This window comes from Aquila chrysaetos, chromosome 23, assembly GCF_900496995.4.
Source record: "Aquila chrysaetos chrysaetos chromosome 23, bAquChr1.4, whole genome shotgun sequence".
NCBI classification, from domain to species: domain Eukaryota; kingdom Metazoa; phylum Chordata; class Aves; order Accipitriformes; family Accipitridae; genus Aquila; species Aquila chrysaetos.
In genome coordinates this window covers 11,052,646-11,073,391 of record NC_044026.1, presented here as the reverse complement: position 1 = coordinate 11,073,391, position 20,746 = coordinate 11,052,646, and the positions used below count along the sequence as shown (strand labels likewise).

Below are 20,746 nucleotides of genomic sequence, written 5' to 3'. Positions count from 1 at the left end.
GAAAAATTCCCTTTCCTCCACATACAACTGCCCATGTCCATAGCACTTAGCATTTTTACTGGCTATTGTTTTCATAACGGCTTTACTACATTTAACTAAGTCCCACCATATCTGTGCAGTGAATACCTCATTATGGGTTGGAAGTCCATGAGAGCTGCTAAAGCCTAGATGCAGCCCACCTGACTATAACTCTAAGTTAGGAGTATAATCTTACAGGCTTCCTAGAAATTCAACAGAGAGAAAGACCCCAGAATATGATTTGGCCCAGATCACCTGAGTCAACTCCTGGAAATACCTCTCCTGTCTCAATTACCTACAGGGCCTAAAGCAACAACGCCCTTAACTTAACAACTGAAAGCAATGAACCAAGCCTCAATAGCACAGACAAATACCAGACCTCAGTACCGAGCAGAATTCAAGATTATCTGAATTCAGCTCACTCAAAGTCTCCAGACCAACCTGACTGCTATTGAGTGATGAAGAGACCTTTAACAACAACAAAGCTGAAGGCAAAAACCACAGTTCAAACTGGAAAGTCTGCAACATCCAACACACTGTGGTACTGCTAATGCAAAGCACAAAGTGCATTTTAGCTGGGACAAAGCAAATACAGCTGATCCAGAACAGGGAAGTTTTCATACCATTAGACAATTTCCTTTTAAAAGAAGACATCTTAGATGTGCCCACGGGGGACAACTCTCCTGAACTGCCGAGGACAGAGCTCTCCTCATCTTCATTTGCCAATAAAGAGTTTCTGTACCAAATCAACGGCTGCCATTCGTCTCCTCTGCAAGGCAGTGGTTCTGCTATATACCTCTGTAAATAAGCGTACCTGGAGAAAACCAAAAGCAAGCATAAGAAAACTCAGTATCCTTCCCCTCAATATCTAGGGAAGGTATTGCTAGAAAGGCATTTTCCCTTTACACTCCAAAGGCGCAGACAGAACTGTCGAAGAAAAAGAAAGGGCATCCCTTTTCTCTGAAATATCTGAATATTTAAAATGCAAATGCCTTTGAAGCTAAAAGAGTGCTTGAATTTTAGCATTAGAAACAACAGTAGATCCACAGGAATTACAGAATTACATCAGTCTCTAGAAAGAATTCCTTCTCCTGGCGGCCCTTTTCTGCCTCATGGACTCCAACGCAGAGGAGATCCCAAGCGAGAGATGCTCCTTGTGATTCAATAGTACAGCAGGTCAGGAAACGGGGTATTTACACCATGAGTGCCTGTTTTGTCAAAATTAAAAACGAGAACAACCAATAAAACCACTTTTCTCTAATATGAACTCAAACTCAATCCAATTATCTCAGGCTCCCAATAAAATTTCAAGTGTCTACAAGAAGCAGTTAACAGCTCTGCAGTCGTGACAACACACAGGTTGTGGGAAACACTGGTTCCAATCCCTGTTCTGTCTGATTCAATCCAGAGACTTGACACTGGGCCTGCCTGAATCCCAGGTGAAGCCATCACCTTTTCTGGAGCAGAGAGGACTCCTTCAAACATTCTTTCTGAAAAACAGGATGTTCCTGACAAAGTCTTTCTGACCCATTCCTACTTTCTAACAATAAGACCAGAGAACCAAAGTCTGACTCAGGATTAGAAATGGGATATTCACTACATTTCAGCTACAGCTCATCACTTCAAAATCAAGCCCAGTGTTGTTAAAACAGACCTCACCTTAGCAAATACCAAAAGTGACAGTTTTAACACCAGCCTGTACAGTATATTATTCTTTCTTTGATTAGGAGTGTGGCCTGGAAAATATCAGACATTTCATTCACTTTGCAAAACAAGAAAACCAGTGCTGGGAGGACGTTAGTGTAAGCACCGACTCCGAAACAATTAGTCCTGGACTCTGGCGGCCCCAGGGATCAAGAAAGCCTGGTAATGGAATTTGTTGGTTTCAAACAAGCATGTATTGTAACTACTGTTTTAGGGTCTAATCCAACTGCTATCAATGTCAATGGAAAGACTCCTACTGATTCAGGAATCAGGCCCTTCATGCGGCTTGTTATTCAATAATTCATTTCTTGTGTGCATTTTGTGGCACGGAGCAATTGACAAGTCAGGTATTTTACTGCTACAGCCTGGGCAATTACAGGGGAGGAGGTTAAAATCCATATACTTTGATGGTGTTGAAATACACTCCTTTCTAACAAATGCCCATATTCTGTATCTCATCTGTTACAGGTACATTCACATATGTTAACATACAGATCTGGACATCAATCCTATGATTAATAATAAAAATGAAAATAACCAGATGTTTATTTCTGAAAGTTCATGTTGACCTAAAACATTCCATCCAGTAATTTATGATGGAGCTAAACCTAAATATTTCTAAGAGGAAATATAATCTCCAGCCCCTGAAAGGCATTTTAGGCCTCCCAGAATAGAAACTGTTACTCTAGAAACAGTCTGAATGTAGTTGTGGATAAAATTGCAATTTCCCCCCTTGTGAATTTTATTGTTTCCCATTTGTTCCCAGCAGCAGTAGGAAGGTCCAAAGCAGTAACAACTAATGTCAAAGTGCATTCCCTGCTAGGTTCTGTATTTCCCACAAGAGTTTTCAATGAATGAACCTACCTGAATGTATCTAATACATTCAGGAATATACTTCTGGTATATAACCTCTGATCAAGAAGTTAAATATAACCCTTTGAAAAAAATTACCAGGATTCAGATTTATATCTGCCCACATGAATGATGAAATATTTTCCTCCTGTTTAATTAAAAATTACTCCTTGGAGGTAAATGAAATGACAAATTTTTTCAAGGATGGATTAACAGAAATCTACTTACTACACAAGTGTCACCACACAGATGATAACAGCTCTTTAAAATCCAGACAACATGGACAGAGTTGTACAGAAACTGTACGAAACGGGGGCTGAAGTACCTCCCCTATGAGGACAGGCTGAGGGAGGTGAGGTTGTTCAGCCTGGAGAAGAGAAGGCTCCGGGGAGACCTGATTGTGGCTTTTCAATACTTAAAGGGGGCCTGCGAGAAAGCTGGAGAGGGACGTTTCACAAGGGCATGTAGTGGTAGGACAAAGGGTAATGGCTTTAAACTGAAAGAGGGTAGATTTCGATTAGATGTAAGGAAGAAATTCTTCCCTGTGAGGGTGGTGAGGCACTGGAGCAGGTTGCCCAGAGAGGCTGTGGATGCCCCATCCCTGGCAGTGTTCAAGGCCAGGTTGGATGGGGCTTTGAGCAACCTGGTCTAGTGGAAGGTGTCCCTGCCCATGGCAGAGGGGCTGGAACTAGATGATCTTTAGGGTCCCTTCCAACTCAAACCATTCTGTGTTTCTATGGTTCTACGAAAACCAATTCTAGTCGTAGATCTCAAAGATTCTCCCCCAGAAAAATGCAAGAATAGATAGGGAAGTTATCACTACCCATAGATTATCAACTTTAGATTTACCAGGGGTTGTAATCAGTATATGTCAAATATCCTTCTTCTGTATTTTGCATTTTGGGTTTGAATTAATTTTTTAAAATACATTGTCTGGGTAGCTGGCAATCACTAATAAATTGTGTTTGTCAGGTAAAGTAACAGGAAAGTAGATATTTTACCACTCTTGACCCTTGCTATGTAAAAAATGATTGATGATCCCCATGGAAGTTAATTTCCAATTTAAGACAAAGCGACACAGGAGCAAACAAGTTACACAGGGCCCAGGAAGATGTGATGGTTAGGTTTTTTTCCATTTCTGCTGACTTCTTCTCCAAAGTGGAACTTTTCTTGTCAGGTACTGGACTGATTTGCTCAGAAATTCAAAAAAGGCAGGTGTGTCTTAATGTTTCATCTTACATTCCCATGTCTTCCAATATACTCTCAGGAAAAGGGAAATACCTGTTATGTATTTTGCAATAGTTTTTACAGTATCTGTAAATAGAAGACTGAGGTGCAGAGATTCAGATCCAAAATAAGCAGTGCTGACTAGGGAAGTAATGACAAAGGTCAAATAAAAGGAAGAACATTACTTCCTTCTCAAAAACGACTGGAGTTGAGGCAGGTGAAGAACGGAATAAGAGACATAATCATACATTTCTTTGTTCAGATGCATAAGGCCCCATGATGCCAAAATAAGGCTATCATTCTTATATTATTAAATGTAAATATTTAAACCACTGTAAAGCACAGGCCCAAATGGATCAGGGCATCCCCTGTAAATAGTAAATTCTTGAATTTCAATATCCACATTATGAATAGTGTCATGTATATTTCTATTCCAAATATATTCCATGGAACTCACGTAATTGAGTCCTGAAGCTGCAGAATTAGATTGTTACAAATAATGACCTGGGCACTACCTCTTCCTCAATCTTTTCTGCTTTACACTTCTGTTCAGAAAAGCATTCCTGCCACTCCACTAGCCAGTCAAGTTGCAAATCTCTTCCACCAAATTAACATTGTCTTTCCTTGAGAAGAATTGCCATATGTGGCCGCAACTATGTCTAAAAAAGGTCTAGAATGCATACTGCACATACAATCTGAAATAACTGCTACTACAAAATTCAAGAGTGTCTCTCAAACTAACAGCCTTAGGGGCAGATCGGTTTCAAAGGTTCTCTGCAAAGCCCTTGAGCAACTTCTGCAACACTGAAGGTCAAGTGTCCCACGTACAGGGATACACAAAACACAAACTGTGTATGACAGTGTACAAGAACTTAACTTACACTAGTCTTTTGTCTGGCTTTAGCAGCTTGTTGGAAAATTCACTGATGATTAACAGAAAGCTCAAGTTAGGAGGCAAGCATTTTCCACCTACTCCAGTAGCTCCTTGAAAAGCAAATTCAATCCCTTCCCTATTGGAAGAAAAAAAAAAAAGAGCAGAGTAATAAAACAGACAACTAACAAAAGCAATGACCACGGACAAAGTGATGTTATATGACACATACTTGTGTATCATGGCTACAGATTCTCTAGATTTCACTTGGTCCCAGCCAAACGTTAGTGAAAAGCGACGAGCAAGTTCTTTCATATTTGTGAAGGAAGCAGAGTAGAAGTCCACACTGCTACTGCTGTCTTGGCTTTCTGCATGTGTCTGAAACAGCTGCAAAAGAAGTCTTATATAAGCAACCATATGTAATCCTACAGGCAAACAAAGCACCAGGAGGACACAGAGACATGCACAGCAAGCAACAGTTAGCTTACACAGACAGAAGCCTTACAAAAGAGCAGGTAAGTCATGTGCTTCAGAAGCACACAACTGGAACAACGACAAGGAACTGATACAAAGGACACTGTTGTGCTTAACAGATAGGCACAAATCAAAAAATAAAAATAAAAAATTATGTGCATAAATAGAGAACTAATTCCTGAAGATGATGGCTCCACTGACCCCATCTCCTGTTGGGACTCAAGCCCCAGAGGCCTAATTCACCTGAGAGGCTTTCAGAATATCAGAATGCAGGTATAAAGCAGCAAGTTTGACAGCAGCGTAGTCCAATTTCTGAGAGTGAGACTGGGTCAAGAGCACATCTCGAGCCCAGTCAACTCTGTTTGGGGTTTTTTTCCTAACAGAACATGGAGGTAGCTTGTTCTCTTCAACCTGTTAACTTTCAAGGTCAACCAAAGGCCAAAAAGGGCCTCTTGTCTATGTGATACCTAAACACAAAGTCCTGACTATGTCAGCAGAATATATGTAGCCAAATGCTGCTTAGCCTCATCTAAGCTCAGATTTCAGGGGCTAGTTCACAGATCTAAGTCCCTGGCAATGTGTGTGAAATAAGCAAAGCTCATGTATCAGTACCCCCTGGGAGGAGCCTGTTCTGTGGCTTACAGCACGACTCCAAGCTAGAAGCAGCTCTGGTCATGGGCAGAGCTGGCACAAGCAGCTGCTAAAATAGCTAACTGGCCTCATCAGTCAGCAGCTGCAAGCCTCAGCAACTGAGACCCTTCAGAAGAGCTGTGACCCACTTTCTTCCAGAAAAAAATACTGAAAATACTGGGAATTAGAGCTGGCCAGCCACAGACACATTTGTGGTTCCTCAAATTCAATAGGAGTGGAGGTAGTCTGTAAAACACAGAATAATATCCTTAACCTTTGTTAAGGTTAAGAGACACCTACCATGTCCCAGGAAACACTCCATAATCTCACATCAGTCCTAACACACTACGCATTTGAAGATTAAAAACAAGACAAAAAAAATGTGCACAAAATTACATTTTAAAACAGGTGGAATGATTTGGAGGGAGTTTTAATTATGACATCCAAAACCAACACACACATAGAAAGTACAGGCAACGAAACGATTTCTTCCAGTAGGTTTTTTAATGAATTTGAATAATTATGACAAGGTAGGTAAAAAACTCCAATATGATTACAGCTGTCATAAGAGCCCCTAGCCTCTTGCTTTAATCTCAATCTTACCTGCTGCAGACAGAGAATCAGTGTCTTGGTGCTTTGAATTTTGTTATTGTGCCTCGTCTTGCTTAGCGTTTCTTTAATGATGTCTCCAAAATCATTGTAGGTCTATTAACAGCAACAAAACAAATGAGAATTATCATTCCCCTTCTTTAGCACTGGGAGTACACAAAACACATGACTGTTCATGTGACACAAGAAGTTCATAAAACATTCCCAATATCAGAACATTCAAGCTAAAATATGGAAAACTGGACTTTTTATATTATTTCATATGTAAAGCAATGGTATGCTCCTTTAAGCGTAATGTGAGGATTAAAGTTACACTGAAATTGTTCAGCATTTTTTATAACAGAAGAACAAAGCCTCCTCAGGAAAGAAATAGAGAGTTTTCCGTATTTAACCAGTGCTTGCCTTGGGCCCAATGAAGTAAAGAACAAGATCCATATTCAGGTATTTCCAAAGTCCTGTTAGCTGACTCAAGGAAACTGCCCATTCTGTGCTGTTCTTGGCCCTCCTGAAACCGACTTCAGAGCAGCTGAAGCTCTACCAGTTGTCTAAACACCAGGACTCATGTGAAATCTAGGCCATCTGCATATGGACTGTGTGAGCTGTATGAAGTAAGCTGACAGCTTCAGTGTCAGAATCTCTATCCTTAAGACACTCTCCCAGACATAAACTGCTTCTCTGCAATGGCCTCTCTGGAGAAGCTGAGGAGCTATGTTCAGACATATCCTCTACTCAATTTTCAGTTAATTTGTCTGCAGTGAGGTACCTTTGCAGACCAAAGAAGAGAGATTGGTCCCACTCTTGCTTGATTTTATAGCCCTTTTGTGATTATACAAAGATTCTGAGCCATAAGACTATTAACCCCACATCTTTCACAAACGCTGGAGTCACTTTCAAAAACTAAAATGCACTGATAGGCAAAGAAACCTTATCTAAAGCATTACCTTCACATAATACTTATAGATCTCAGCAGCCGCAGACATCTCTACCACATTATACACTATTAACTTGCAATATGCTGCAAGAAGACTCCGCTTTTTGTGCAAGTCGTCAAGTTTGCAACTTTCATCCTTTCTGTCCTCCTCTTCTGTCACGTCTAGGAAAACAAAAGCATTGAAGCTTTGTTCTACTACTTTATTCAAGATATCTCAATTTTAATGACCAACTTTCATCCAAATAGCAGACTCAGCTGTTCAGTCAACACACTAAGCAACAGATGCTAGCGCTCATTCCTGCATATATCGAAAAACACAGGTTTATTTCCATTTCAAAGCTTGCAGCTGATGACAATGAAAGTGAGTTTCCACATTCCCACAGTCTTCTACTCTGATCTTCATAGGGCTTTCGCATTTCTACTAGTCAGAATCCCCTTGTACAACACTGCTCACAGCTACAGAACAGAACCAGAGTGCAAAATAAAAGGCACAAACACACCAAATGGAAGAGACCAGATAAATCACAACTGCATTTTTTTTTCCTAGAATAACACAGATGCTAGAAAACCAGCACATAATTCATCGGAAACCCTACAAAAGTTGCCATACACAGCCAACAAGAGAAGAGTTCAGATGAAACTCTCCAAGTGGTTATCAACAAAAGTGAAAGAAAAAAGTCATTTCACGTCATTAAGAACAAATAAAGTCTCTGGAACATGGGTTAATTACTAGCTGCACAATTTGTGGAAAACAAATACTCTTAAGAATCTTCCAACACAGCTACGAAGGTGCTTGGGGACAGCTTCTTGCAGCAGGAGAGCTGAGGTACACTCTTTCCTGCTGTGAATGTAATCTATCAACTGCCAAAAGCTTCAGTCTTTGACCTATAATTTTGATGTGCACTGTTTTCTGCTTCTAGCACAACTGTGGGCCTGGAAACAAACATAAAGCAAGTAACTGATCAGAAGTATCTTCAAATTAGAGTTAAAACTAAAATGGAGCAGCTGCCAGCCGTGCACACAGACAAGGACACCCATAGTATAACAAACACTCGTTCAGGAAGGAATATGCAATGGGACAACAGGGATCCTTTGTGGGGAGGACTGGGAAATTCAAAGCATCATAACAAAATGGGTTTGAAGCAGATCTCAGGCCATCTAGCCCAAACCAGGATCAATTTTATCAGTTTCAGATACATAACATATACAAGCTGAAACATAACCTGCTTCAAAAACTCCCATGAGTAGGATACTACAACCTACTTGAGCAATCTTTTCTATTGTATCTCTACCTTTACCAATAAGGATTCTCTTCTACTATTTCCCTGTTGCAATTTAGGTCCATCACTTCTTGCATATACACTGTGACCTGAAGAAGCGTAGTGCCCAAAACTGAACACAGAACTCCATCTGAACAGCTGAAGGACATTTTGACACAGTAATCTAGAACAATGCTTGGTTTTTCAAAGCATGACACTTGAACTCGGCCTCAAAACCACAATGACCTAACAATCTACTTTCAAAACACTCCCAAAAGAAACCAGTCTTCACAATAACAGCCTCAATATGGCATCCGAATGTGCCTGAAAAAGGCAACAGAGCAACAACTACTATTTCCCACTAAATCTGCCCTGCACCCCCCAAATCAAAATCCACTAGTCCTTTACTCTGATGGCTTAGAAATGTCTGTGCATTGACAGAGTCACACTGTAACACTTCAAGGCCTTCCTCTAACACCATCATCTGTACCACCAAAGTCAGTCTACTAAATATTTTTACATTCTCATACATCCCTGCATTACATAAGCCCTTTTCATCCTGCAGGTAAATTGGCAGCTATTTCCTGTGGTTGATCCACTGTGGATACAGATCAGTGAATAACAGGTCAGCCACTTTGTTTGTAAAGGGGCCCAAGCAAAAAAAAAACCACCAAAAAACCCCCAAAGCAACAACAAAAAAGTACAGCCCCTTTTCCTGATACATTCAGTGCAGATGGCATATGACAGCAAAAGTGGTAGATTGTTTCTCCAGTGATGAAGATGTCTAACCTTTGCTTTCCTCTTCTTCCTCCATGAAAACATGTTTCTGGATGAACAAAAGCAGTTTTTCCTGAAGTGATGTGCTAGGAAGATAATCTAGAAGTCCGACTGCTTCTTCGTTATTATTTGAATCCTGATGACTCAAAATCAGCAACCAGTCACAGAGTATCATGAAGGCCTGTATCCAGCAAACAAAGCCAAAGAAGGATTTAGACACCATGTTACTTTTCATGCCAACTCCACTTCGCAACTCCATCAAACACTACAAATCACAATCTAGCTTCTATCCCACTTCTTCCTTGCAAGCTAAAGATTTGTTTGCCCCAACATGTGGTAAAATGCCACAGCTAAGCCCTTCCAGACCTTGTACCTTAGGATACAGGATATACAAGTATCATGCATTAACACCACCTAAAGATTTTCAAACTTCCATGGGAAGGATGAAGAGCTCTATCGTGCTAGAATATCTCTCTTTTAACACATTAATCACTGGACAATTTCTCCAATTTTTTAATTTTTTTCAGTAATATTCATAGCAAGGCATTAATAAAGCAATGAGCAACCAGTACACTGATCAGTCTAATCAGAAAACACAATGATTATCAACTGGCAAATTGAGTCATTCAGATTCAGGCCTTGATTCTGCAGATGGACCCGTGCAGACATATATCTATGCTTGATTAAAGCACTAACTTTTGTAGCATTTTAACTAACATAACTTTAATTTTCCTTTAAAATAAATAGCTGAAGATTTTTTTAAAGAGTTATTTCTGGAAAAAAATAGCAAAAATCAATAGAAGGAAATACTATTATGAAAAGAAAGGCAGGCATATAAAAGGAGGACTGAGCATGAATGCCAGTTAAGTGACAGAGAAACACAAACCTTTTCTCTTACATCTTTTTCCTTATGGTGGAGGAAGCACATGCAAATCTGACTGAAACATCTCAGCTCTCTTCTTAGTGCGAAAAGAGTCTCCTAAAAATGTATTTAGGAAAAGCGACAGGACAAATATGTTAGGGACTATGATTCAATAGAGAATTACAGAACAAACAACAGTTGTATCTTTCTTCCACTGATACTATCCATTTACGATAGCACAGCTGATAACATTATGAAAGAAGCTGACATCTCAGTAGCAACAGCTTACTAGCTATGAACAACTTTAAAACCATGTCTTGTTTTCAGGCACAATATTTGGGATAGAAGGGTCAATCTATAAAAATATATACTCTGTGCCCCCCCGCTGGTGCAGAAATGTGACAAGTACAGTAGGACATGTGCATCTGTCATACTTGCTGAGGCTAGTGGTATTCAGCAAGTCACAAACTCTTTGTTTCTCCATCTGTAGGATGGGCAGCTCTAATAGCATGTATTCCCTTATTCACTTCAGCTTATCCTTATAAAGCAGTGATAATGATTTCCACTTTAGAGATGGAAGTCGAGTCATAAAAACTCTGGTCCATCCCACCTAATTTTCAATGTGAATTGCCTTCTGGAGTTGCTCTTCTCTCTCCCCCTCTTGAGTACAGAGGGAACACAGTTTAACTAGGCTGCTAACTTTGGCACTCCGAAACTTAGACACCTCTATTAGTTAAGATGAATCCAGCAAGAGAGACTATTTGATTTGCCTACGGCCACATAAAAGACTTTCTGATCCTTCACCAGGTCCCAGCTGTTGCACTGCACTGAGCTTTGAGCAGTCAATAGAAGAGAAATGCCCTTACAGCAGGGCTGGATTTCATCCTGTGCAACTGTATCTTGGTAAGAAAGGGGATCCATCCCAGGGCACGCTGAGAAGGAGCAGAGGGGGAGGCAAAACATTGCTTTAACACTATTGGGGGAGGAAGGGGGGAAGAAACAATCCTAGAGCTGCTGTCCAGGAAATGTTCTTTTTTGCTCTCGGAACCTCTCTCTCTGCCAACATCTAGATTTGGCCCTGCAGAGTGGGCCGTAACATTGTGCTTCCAATCAAAATCTGCTCCCATATGAAAGGCCAAATTGAAAAATGTGCTGCCCCATTATCAGGCAAGCTAACTGCGTCTGGACTGAAAGGCAGAACATATTAGAGCAGAGAGAGATGCGGACATCCACACAGGAATGGAACGGGACGAGAATAGATAGTGAATCAGTCAACAAACGGGTAACCTCCCTGCTAGCATTTCTCACACAAAACAAATGTCCGCGTCAGCGTCCTGTTCTGTACACACACAGGAGTACCGGGGGAAGGGGACAGAATGACAGAAGGAGCAGCCCTCAGTGTAGTCAGAAATCACCATAAAGAGGAGCCACACAGGTACACATTCACATGTGAAGTGAAGCATAAAAGCATTTCCCTCTCTGGTGTCTTGAACTAGACTGTCTTCCAAAATACCTGCCAGAGCTTGGCACTTTATAAAACCAATTAAGAAAGTAAATAGTCAGCTGATAAGAAAATTACCACTTTCCTCAAACTTTCTGCCAGAAATATACAAGTAAAACAAGAAAAAAATGAAACAAAGCAACAGGGCTTCCTGGAGTTTTCCTTGAATATTCTTTGTTGCTTAATACATGAAAACAACAAACTGTTTGGCAGTGGAACAAGTTCCTTATCTCCATCAAGCCCCAGGAATTCAATGCACATGCTTTGCAGTAAAAATAGAGGTGAACCATTGTTCACTTATTCTCTTGGAGACTGAAAAAGCATAAACACTTTTTAAAAGAAGAGGGCAAGACAGACAGAAAATGCCTCAACTCAATTTGGTTTCCTCAAGAAAACACAAAAATTATCTTCTTAGAAAGCTTGGGTTTTTCTGGCAGTTTGAGAACAGAAAAGCAAATTAAACTTCTAGAAGCACAACTCTGGGTTTCAAAATTACGTGGAGTGGCCAACCTTGGGAGAATTTTCCAAAACCGCAGTTAGTTGCCACAGGAGAGAAAAATACATGCACTGGAGAGCTGGCAGGATCATCTGCAAATAAAAACACATGTCCTTTACTTATATGAAAGGCTCAACAGCAAAAAGCTTAGGACTAAGCAAAGCATCCAACCCTGACATTCTGCATGCTGCTTGCATGACCATTTCTGCACTGTAAAGTATTTAGACCCTCAAAATAAACTTAATAGGTTTACATACAAGCAAACGTTGCCTCCTGAGAAACTTCATTACTAAGGTGCTGCTTCTGCAGAACTCTGACATCTTGACAAGCTCAGTGGAAAGTAACCATGTACTAAAAAGGGTGTTCACTGAGGCTAACTATAGCTTAGCTTCTCAGGATTTCTCTGCAGTCTTTGATGAAAGGCAGACTCCTCCAGAGGGAAATTCAGAGCAGAAGCCAAACCTTGGTGCTCCAATGCTCCATCTGAAGGAGTCCACCTCTACCCACTGGCTGCCAGCTCTCTCTACTCAACTAAATTTCACTCCTTCCCAAATAACCTCAAGTTCTTTCCTGAAAACGGAGGGTGATTAACATTCATGACTGCTCAAGTACTTCACCTTGTAAGCCCAGGATATACACCTCCACCTTGGCACAGCCAGTGTTTGAGCTGAGGCAACCAGACAATCAAAAGGCTGCAGTTGAGACAACTGGCAAGTACAAACCATCTTCACCAAGAGTCAATCTGCAAGCAACAGTTTCAAAGTATTCCAATTTCTGGTTACATGCAATCTATAAGGGGGTCCTCACAGTCCCAACAATTTCGTACGTACTGAGGGCAAGACTGTGCAATGGGAAGTACTGAGCATGACGAAGGATCAATCCAGATGTCAGAGTTTATCATAGTTTTGGACAATCTCCAAAATAAATGAATCTATGGCATGAATTTACCAATTCCTATAACATTATACCAAGACAGACTCAGTTTCCCAGATTGAGAAATGGAAACAGTATCTTCCTGTCTCACAGAACACTGATCTATAAGATTATTTAATAACTCCTAATTTTCCTGCTTTCAATATTTAACACTGAAAGAGGTTTTTCTTGTTAACAACTCACGAGAACAGGCAAACTCCCATGTTCCATTTCAAACACCAACAACCTTAAAGTCTTGTCATACAGATTCCACTTGGTGAGATCATGGGCACTGCAAGTGAAAAAGAAACAATAATTACACACTAAGCAAGAAATGAAATCTCACCTGACCAAACAGATTAAATGTATCCTATTTTTGCCTTCATCTGATGTACAGCAATAACATTAAACAACTAATTATTAATTATAAGGGTGGAAAAATGAAATCAAGTTTTTCATGATCTAATGCTGCTACCTTTAGTCCATAGCTTTACAGTCTGCATTCTTACCATGAAACTGTAGTGTCTTGAGGAGAGGAAAAAGAAGCTTAAGCTCTGTACTTTTTCCCTGTACTCTATCCACACTCTCTAAGTGCCCAAAAAAGTCTAAAGAACAATTTCCCCATGCCGCTTTAAAAGGCTATTTCTAATACTCTTGAGTGTTCACAACTCAACGTTAGACTTCTCTTTGCAAAAACAGAGCAGCCCTAGCACACAGGGTAGGTAAAAGACACATTGAGAAGACGGCCCAATTCCCCCACCCTCTACTATATTGCATGATAATTTACTTGGTGAACAATCCCTGGAGAACCAAGCTTTTGACAAATCCATCTTTTAACAGAAGAAGATCAAATAAACTAACACAAGCAAAGCTGATTACATACGCTGGGAAAAAAGACTGCATTCACTATACCCTCTTCAGACTGACCACCAGTGTTGAAAGTAAAGCAGTGCAAAAGCAACCAGCTAGGAGGGAGGCACCACAGAGAGGATCCGTGTGTCCACTCTGACATCCCAACTCTGTAGCACACACTTCCCAGCCACATTAGGGCTGATGCTTCAGCCTCAGTAATTGAGTCCAGAAAGAATTCCATATCCAAGAGTACAGTTCTGTTAAGAAGAAACTAAACCTTGCAGCACCTCTCATAGGGATCATTTTCATTCTCTTGTGAAAAATCTCATTAAACCTAACAAACGAGCAATTCTGACTTTGCACCTGTCAGGTCGACACTTAAGTATATGGGAAAGTAAATTGTGTAAATAAACATCTCACTTATGAAAAGCTGCTACTCTTCTCAAAGCAGAGTGCATCTGGGAAATTTCTCCTGCATCCGTACAAAATCCTTCTTCCTAAATTATGAAAGTTTGGGAAAGAGAAAGGAATTAGCCAGTGTGGGGCAAGGCAACTGCCATGTTCTCTTCCCAACCAACCCACAAGCTTGAATTACTCTCCTCCAGCCCTCTCCAGTCCCTTCACCTTTAATCATGCTACTCATGTCTTCCTCTACAGTAAAAAGAAAACAACGTGTTGACTGCACAGAAATTTTCTATAAGGAAATGTCCCTGTCACAGCATCCTCCCTAGACTACAGTACTGCTAACACAGAGTAAAAACTAGCAATTAGGCTAACACAGAAGTGCTAACCCTCAAACTCACATGGCCATTCACAGTCCCTCACACAGTTGTCAAGGTTCTCTGGAAAGCTAGCTGTTCACATGGTGCTGACTCTCCTTGCTTCCAGCTGCCAGATCACATTCAAAGATAGCTAAAAATATATTAAATACTTTCCCATAGATGCAATTGCTGTAGTTTCCACAAGTATACTACGTGATTATGGGAGACAGTATATACAACCAGGAATTAGAAGGGAGGGGTTCCAGGAGAAAATCTCTTTATTTAGATATGGATCACGCTATGAAGGAGTTGAAGAATCCCTGGTCTAGCACTTATCTTGTTTCTTGTAAGTACACATTCTCCCACATTGACATAGATATCTATTTAAGACCAACAAAATAAATCCAATCTGAGGTTAGGGGATTTTTTGGCTTGACACATTTTACAATATCCCAGTGTCCAATAAAAACCTGCCAGTGTTAACTCTCATACCATGGCATGACACCTGTTCATGACGGCACAGTTGATCAGATCAGCTGCGGGCTTCTGTTGTTCAGTTCAGCCAGCAAGCTATTCATATCACCACCAGCTGTTTCTGCTTTTTAGAACTAATGAAAAACTTTGAGGGAGACTCTGCAGTCCTCCCTCAAGGGGAAAGTCGTCATTTCAAAGGTCCCAAAGCTATACAATCTGCATTACAGACTGCTGGGTTTGGGGTTTTTTTTCCTAGTACTATCTTTACAGCCAAAGTGGCAGCACAAAGGACATCTTGTGTACAGTCAAATATGTGGAAGTACAGAACTATACCTTTTTGGGAACAGTCTCATCACCTATAGATCCACAGTACTTACTAGCTGATCTTGCACATGGTATCTTTGGCACAGTAACAGAGCAACTATGGAGCTTAGGTCCAGAATATTCAGAAGACATAAAATTCCCTATTGCTGGTGTGGACTACCTCATTTATTATTTTCCCCACTCTATTCCTGCCAAAATACATCTGCTTCATTAAAATGTAAACAGTCAATCTTTTCAGAGGCAGAAACCCACCTTTGAAAGCTCTGCTCCTCTTAAGCAGAAACAGCAGGTAAAGAATAGTTCCATATCCCCCTTAATTTTTTTGTCTTCTTTTTTCATAGGGAAACAGTCTGTTTATCTCCACGATGAGTCACACTCACCTTTTGCCAGAAGCCATCTAGTAGCTGGTTAAGCTGTCCCATCAACTCATCTATCAGTTGAGTTCGGGCACGATCTACCTGGCTATAGATGGCAATTTCTTCACTGCAGAGGATATAGTAAGTCCTGGAGGAAGCCTCAAGGACAGACATGTCAGAATGTTTGGCCACAATGTCTTTTACCTCTCCCAGCAAAGCATCCAAATGCTGCAGGTGATAAAAGGGGTATTATAGGTAAATTGTACAAGAATCCACTTATGCTCTACACACATTTCACTAGGCCCATATATCTCTATAGGTCATACAACCAACGTGAAATAAATGCCAGTCTAAGGAGCAGAGGGGCAGGATTAGAGGACACAACTTTTTCCTGGGTTTATAGCTCTTTTTCATTATTATTCTCTCTGGATCTTCCTAAAGAATGAAGCAACTGCTTTAAGTTCTACTTTAGCAATACACATTCAGCACTACATAAAAATAAAGACAAAGGTGGGGAATAAAAAAATGCCTTTCCAAAGGGCAGGCATATCTCCAAAAAAATGGAAGTTGTCTCCCTCAGCAGCAGAGGATGGAGAATGTTTCAGATCATGTCAGCAACTGGGGTCTTCACTCTTAGTGAGAGGAGGTAACTTCTGCCATTCTGCTGACTCTCTCTTCCAGTTAAAGTTTTGTGCTGAAATTAACCTAGGAGTGTTTGCCTAACATTACCTTCTTGTAAACATCCCTGCTTAAGAACACATTAAGCTATTTCAAGGATTTCATCTATCTGTTTCTGACCAGCCCTCTCCCATGAGCAGATATACTATCTCCATTCTTATCTTTCAGTTGCTATCATTCCCCAGCAGCTGGTAGTCAGTCTTCATGGAGAATGAAACCTATTCTGCAGTAAACTCCTGGGAGACACCAGTTTAGATACGTGGCATAACCCACCCTGTCTCCACCCAACAATGAAAAACCCAGGGCTGGGCCTACCACGTGAAACCACAAATCATTACCCACCAGGGCCAGTCACAGCATATCAGAACTGACAAGCACTGAGACTTTTCTTTGGCAGCCCCAAAGTAAAGCCTGAATAAGATCACTTTCCTCAAGGTAAGAGATCCTTTCTTCGTATTTCAACAGTCTTCTACTTGTTCCAAGTCCCGCTAAACTCTGTACATTGTCACATAAATTTAGTACATTCCACATGAACCGACTACCCCAATTCCTATTCACCTTCCTTAGATGTCCCATACGGTAAACGTCTAAATCATAATACTGAGGAATCTGCAGAAGATTTGCCACTTTTTGTGCATCTGTTGAATACTGCAGAGAAAAAACAGGATATGAGTACACTGCAGGAATTTTAATGAAATATTTAACATGCATTCACAGAGCAGCTGTTAGTTACCTTTGCCAAGAGCTGAGGAAGCACCATAATAAAGTGCTCAGTAATTTTGGTACAATCTTCCAATTGTATTTTCTTCTCTTTTACTGACAGAATCTGCAGATAAAGCAGTTTGTTTCAATTACAAAATATCTTAGAATTGAGTAGAATTTTACATGTAACCCAAGGTGAACTCACATGCCTTTGTCTAAAGCATATCAAGCTAAGATAAAGATACTTTTCCATGGAGACAACCAGATGCCTTTTTATTTTTTTGTTAACCTTAAATTAGATGCAAATGGCTGAACAGCTATATCTCATGGATAAAATGTTCACCATTTGTCAATAACACGCTTCAACTGGCTTTCCTCTAATGCTCACCTCCTTCAACATCCACTACTAATAAAATCTAGAGGTCAAAAGACACTGTGTAGTTTCATAAAAATAAGCCATTTCCTAAGATATACCTACCACTAGGAACATGCTGTCTGGCAAAGTACATAAGGCAAAGAGAATGTCATTACAGGACAATAAGTAAGACTTAAGATGCACTGACTTTTTTGGCTGCACCTCTGCCCACTGGAGGATGACCTTCAGCTGCTTCTCTAACCGTTGCGAGGATAATTTCAATGAGGGCACTTTCATGGGCATCACTCAGTGCTGTAAGTAAATCAGTCTCCTTTCAGCATTCACACAAAAGAAAAATGAAGATGCAGCAACAGCTAATGTAAAGCCTACTCATTTATCTGAGCAACTGTGGAAGGATGCTACAGAAAGAAAAATAAACACCTAGAAAGTGTTTGATTTAATTTGAAGAAAATTATTTTCTACATTTTTCCACATTTACTGAACACAAAAACAATTGCTCCTCTCCTGGCTAAACTTTTTAGGGTAGTTGGGCTCCCAAAAACACAGGCAGTTTTAATGGGGCCTACTCCCACTATCTCATTTGGGAGAAACCTGCTTCTTTGAGTACCAAAATGCTTTAACTCACTGGGTCTACAAACTTTGATTTCAATCACACAATCACCTCCAGTTCTACTACAGCTACTCATAGAATGGTTCGGGTTGGAAGGGACCTTAAACATTTATTTAAGTTCACTTTAAAATAATTCTACAAAACAATAATCCTCTAGAGTGTTAGATGTCAATGAACTCAACACATCACTCCTTTTCAGGCATGAACAATAGCCCGACAATACTGCACTTCAATCAATACTTTTAGATTCTTAAGTTTTGGACAAACAAACAAACAAACAAACAAAGTAAATGCTATGTAAGCATTATGGCTTAATTACGCAAGTATTCTTGCAAAGTTTCTAAACTAACATTACATAAATACAGAACATTGAATAAAACAAATATGTTGATAAAATATCACATTGGCAGTGCATTGAGTTGTACCTGCTCTGTGGCTCTTGGTGACCACAATTTGGGATCAAAGGGTACTGCGATATGGAATGATCCTAACCTAGCTGAAGGCAAAGTTCAAAAAACAGTATCAAGAGATTCATTCAGACAAAACTAAGCTCTTTGCTTACCCACCTTCTCCATCTTCTTCAGCATTTTTTAATAGAAGAGTGGTCATGCACTCCCAGTCCTTCAGGAATTTGCCTGCCCAGTCCCACAAGCTGTCTATGAGGTATGCAACATGTTTGTGTAGCTAGGGATTAAAAACACAAGCTTATAGAAGCAAACACATCATTAAAAGAAATACAGCTTTATATGTTCCTCTCCCTTTTTCCAATTACAAAGCTTTGTCATTCACACATATATGCACACATAGTATTCCAACGTATTTAATTTGAGGCTAATCAACATTTAAACACGATGTCTTTAATCTGATACAAAGCAGGAAAGTGGGGAAAAAAAGCAGGTAAAGCAGAAAAAAACCTTTTCTCTTTTTATGATACCCTTCCTTTGTAATTTAAGCAATCTCTTTGAAACTAGCTTCTGTATTGCTTTTTTATTGCTGACCATAACAACTAAAAATCCAACCTTGGGACTAGAAACAAGTCAACATTTTAAGCAATGTTTGTGAAATTTTCTGCAGAAAGATTCAAAACTGCTGTGCCTGAGACACTTTGGCCATGCGTAGGTCTGCACCACTGCAAAAGCCAAATACTGAAGCATAGCACTTAAGCTGATAGAACTCTCCGTAAAACTAGGCAGTTTAGTCAGCATAGAGCCATGGTACAGCAACCCATATTTGCCTGCAGAAAGACACAGACACATACCAAAAAAACCTCACTCGGTGGCATTAGTCTTTCAGGTTGTTTTCAGAAGCTGCTTCAGCACTGATTCTCTCCATTAGCATAGTTGTAAATTAGTTTTAATACAACAGAACAGAAATGTCTTCATTAAAAACTCATCCTAGAGAGTGAAACCATTCCAAACACCAAACATTTCAGAGCTCACCACCAGAAATAGTTTTCAAAAGGAAGCCAATACTTGATTTAATATGCAACACTGGATTTAAAAGGCTTACTGCAGGGGCTGTTCTCCTCACCTCACTCTCCAGGAAAAAACTTATTAATCTTTTCAACTGGTCAGTACTTGCCCCAAACTTCCCTCCTCCTTCGGGTTGAACTTCTTCATCTCCCTCATGACTAAGCAGCCTGCCAACAGAAAAGGAAGTCAGTCCAGTTCTGCCACATTCTCCTTATACTCATTTGCCAATGTTACACTAATTCTGTCAAGATCCCAAGGACTGTGTTTCTTCTAAATGTCTACTTACTTACTCCAAATCACATTAGACTTTTTTACGAGATGAAAGGAAAAGAGATTAGATTGTTTTCCATTATGAGAGATCTTCTATCCCCGTGGATGCAGAGACTATTTCTGACAGTTTCACAGGTACCCTGCCAGCTTTCTGGACAACAGATGCAGATTCCACAGTGTTGAACACATAATGAGGTAGGCATTTGCTCATGCTTGAAAAGGGGCTTGCTCTAGGCTGAATTTAAACCTCACCAACAGAGTAGAGATATTACTACCCAAACATTATTCACATCATGGTACATCTCAGAACTGAAGCTTCTTAAAGAAAGCACAGTATCTTGTATTTATAAGAGGCAATTTACACAACTTCACAAATACAGTGGAAAAACTGTTCTTCCTCTTCTATCTGAAGTATGAAGCACAATATGACACTTCAGTTTCTATTTCCCTCTTTATCCAAAATAAGTGTGACTGTACTGCTCACTAAAAGTGCTAATCCCAAGATAAATACAGGAAGGCCATCACTGCAGATTAATATAAGGCCCAAACGGCCTGGATTTAAGAGCATGACCACACCACTCAATGTCAGTAAAAGCTTATACTTTCAGGAAGTGCTTCTGTTGGTATAATTTATGCCAGCTACGTAAGTAACCTAAATTAAAAATGCAGACATCGAGGAGATTTCATGCAAACCAAGAAGAAGCAGGGGGAAGCATAAGCATTTATACTAAAACTTTTAGCAGTATCA

At 40.1% G+C, this 20,746-nt stretch overlaps 1 protein-coding gene across 11 annotated transcripts in view; it reads right to left on the bottom strand.

The window, feature by feature from the left end:
* The window catches only part of LOC115334475 (cohesin subunit SA-2-like), a 62,496-nt gene that overhangs the window by 4,205 nt on the left and 37,545 nt on the right, over positions 1 to 20,746 (bottom strand). For 9 of the 11 annotated variants that reach the window (XR_003921132.2, XM_029998616.2, XM_029998611.2 and 6 more), the window contains 16 exons: positions 19,787 to 19,895; positions 18,823 to 18,940; positions 17,834 to 17,937; positions 17,302 to 17,394; positions 17,127 to 17,216; positions 15,915 to 16,118; positions 14,396 to 14,472; positions 13,328 to 13,415; positions 12,226 to 12,303; positions 10,239 to 10,331; positions 9,365 to 9,533; positions 7,327 to 7,478; positions 6,380 to 6,481; positions 4,905 to 5,059; positions 4,683 to 4,811; positions 642 to 832 (listed from right to left, as the gene is read on the bottom strand). Coding sequence is in view for 9 of the 11 variants with exons in the window: in XM_029998616.2 (XP_029854476.1) it covers positions 642 to 832; positions 4,683 to 4,811; positions 4,905 to 5,059; positions 6,380 to 6,481; positions 7,327 to 7,478; positions 9,365 to 9,533; positions 10,239 to 10,331; positions 12,226 to 12,303; positions 13,328 to 13,415; positions 14,396 to 14,472; positions 15,915 to 16,118; positions 17,127 to 17,216; positions 17,302 to 17,394; positions 17,834 to 17,937; positions 18,823 to 18,940; positions 19,787 to 19,895 (1,952 nt within the window). In the remaining 2 variants the exon portion in view is untranslated. The remainder of the gene's footprint in view (positions 1 to 641; positions 833 to 4,682; positions 4,812 to 4,904; positions 5,060 to 6,379; positions 6,482 to 7,326; positions 7,479 to 9,364; positions 9,534 to 10,238; positions 10,332 to 12,225; positions 12,304 to 13,327; positions 13,416 to 14,395; positions 14,473 to 15,914; positions 16,119 to 17,126; positions 17,217 to 17,301; positions 17,395 to 17,833; positions 17,938 to 18,822; positions 18,941 to 19,786; positions 19,896 to 20,746) is intronic. The other 2 variants (XM_041119439.1, XR_005931182.1) reach the window with 2 other exon arrangements.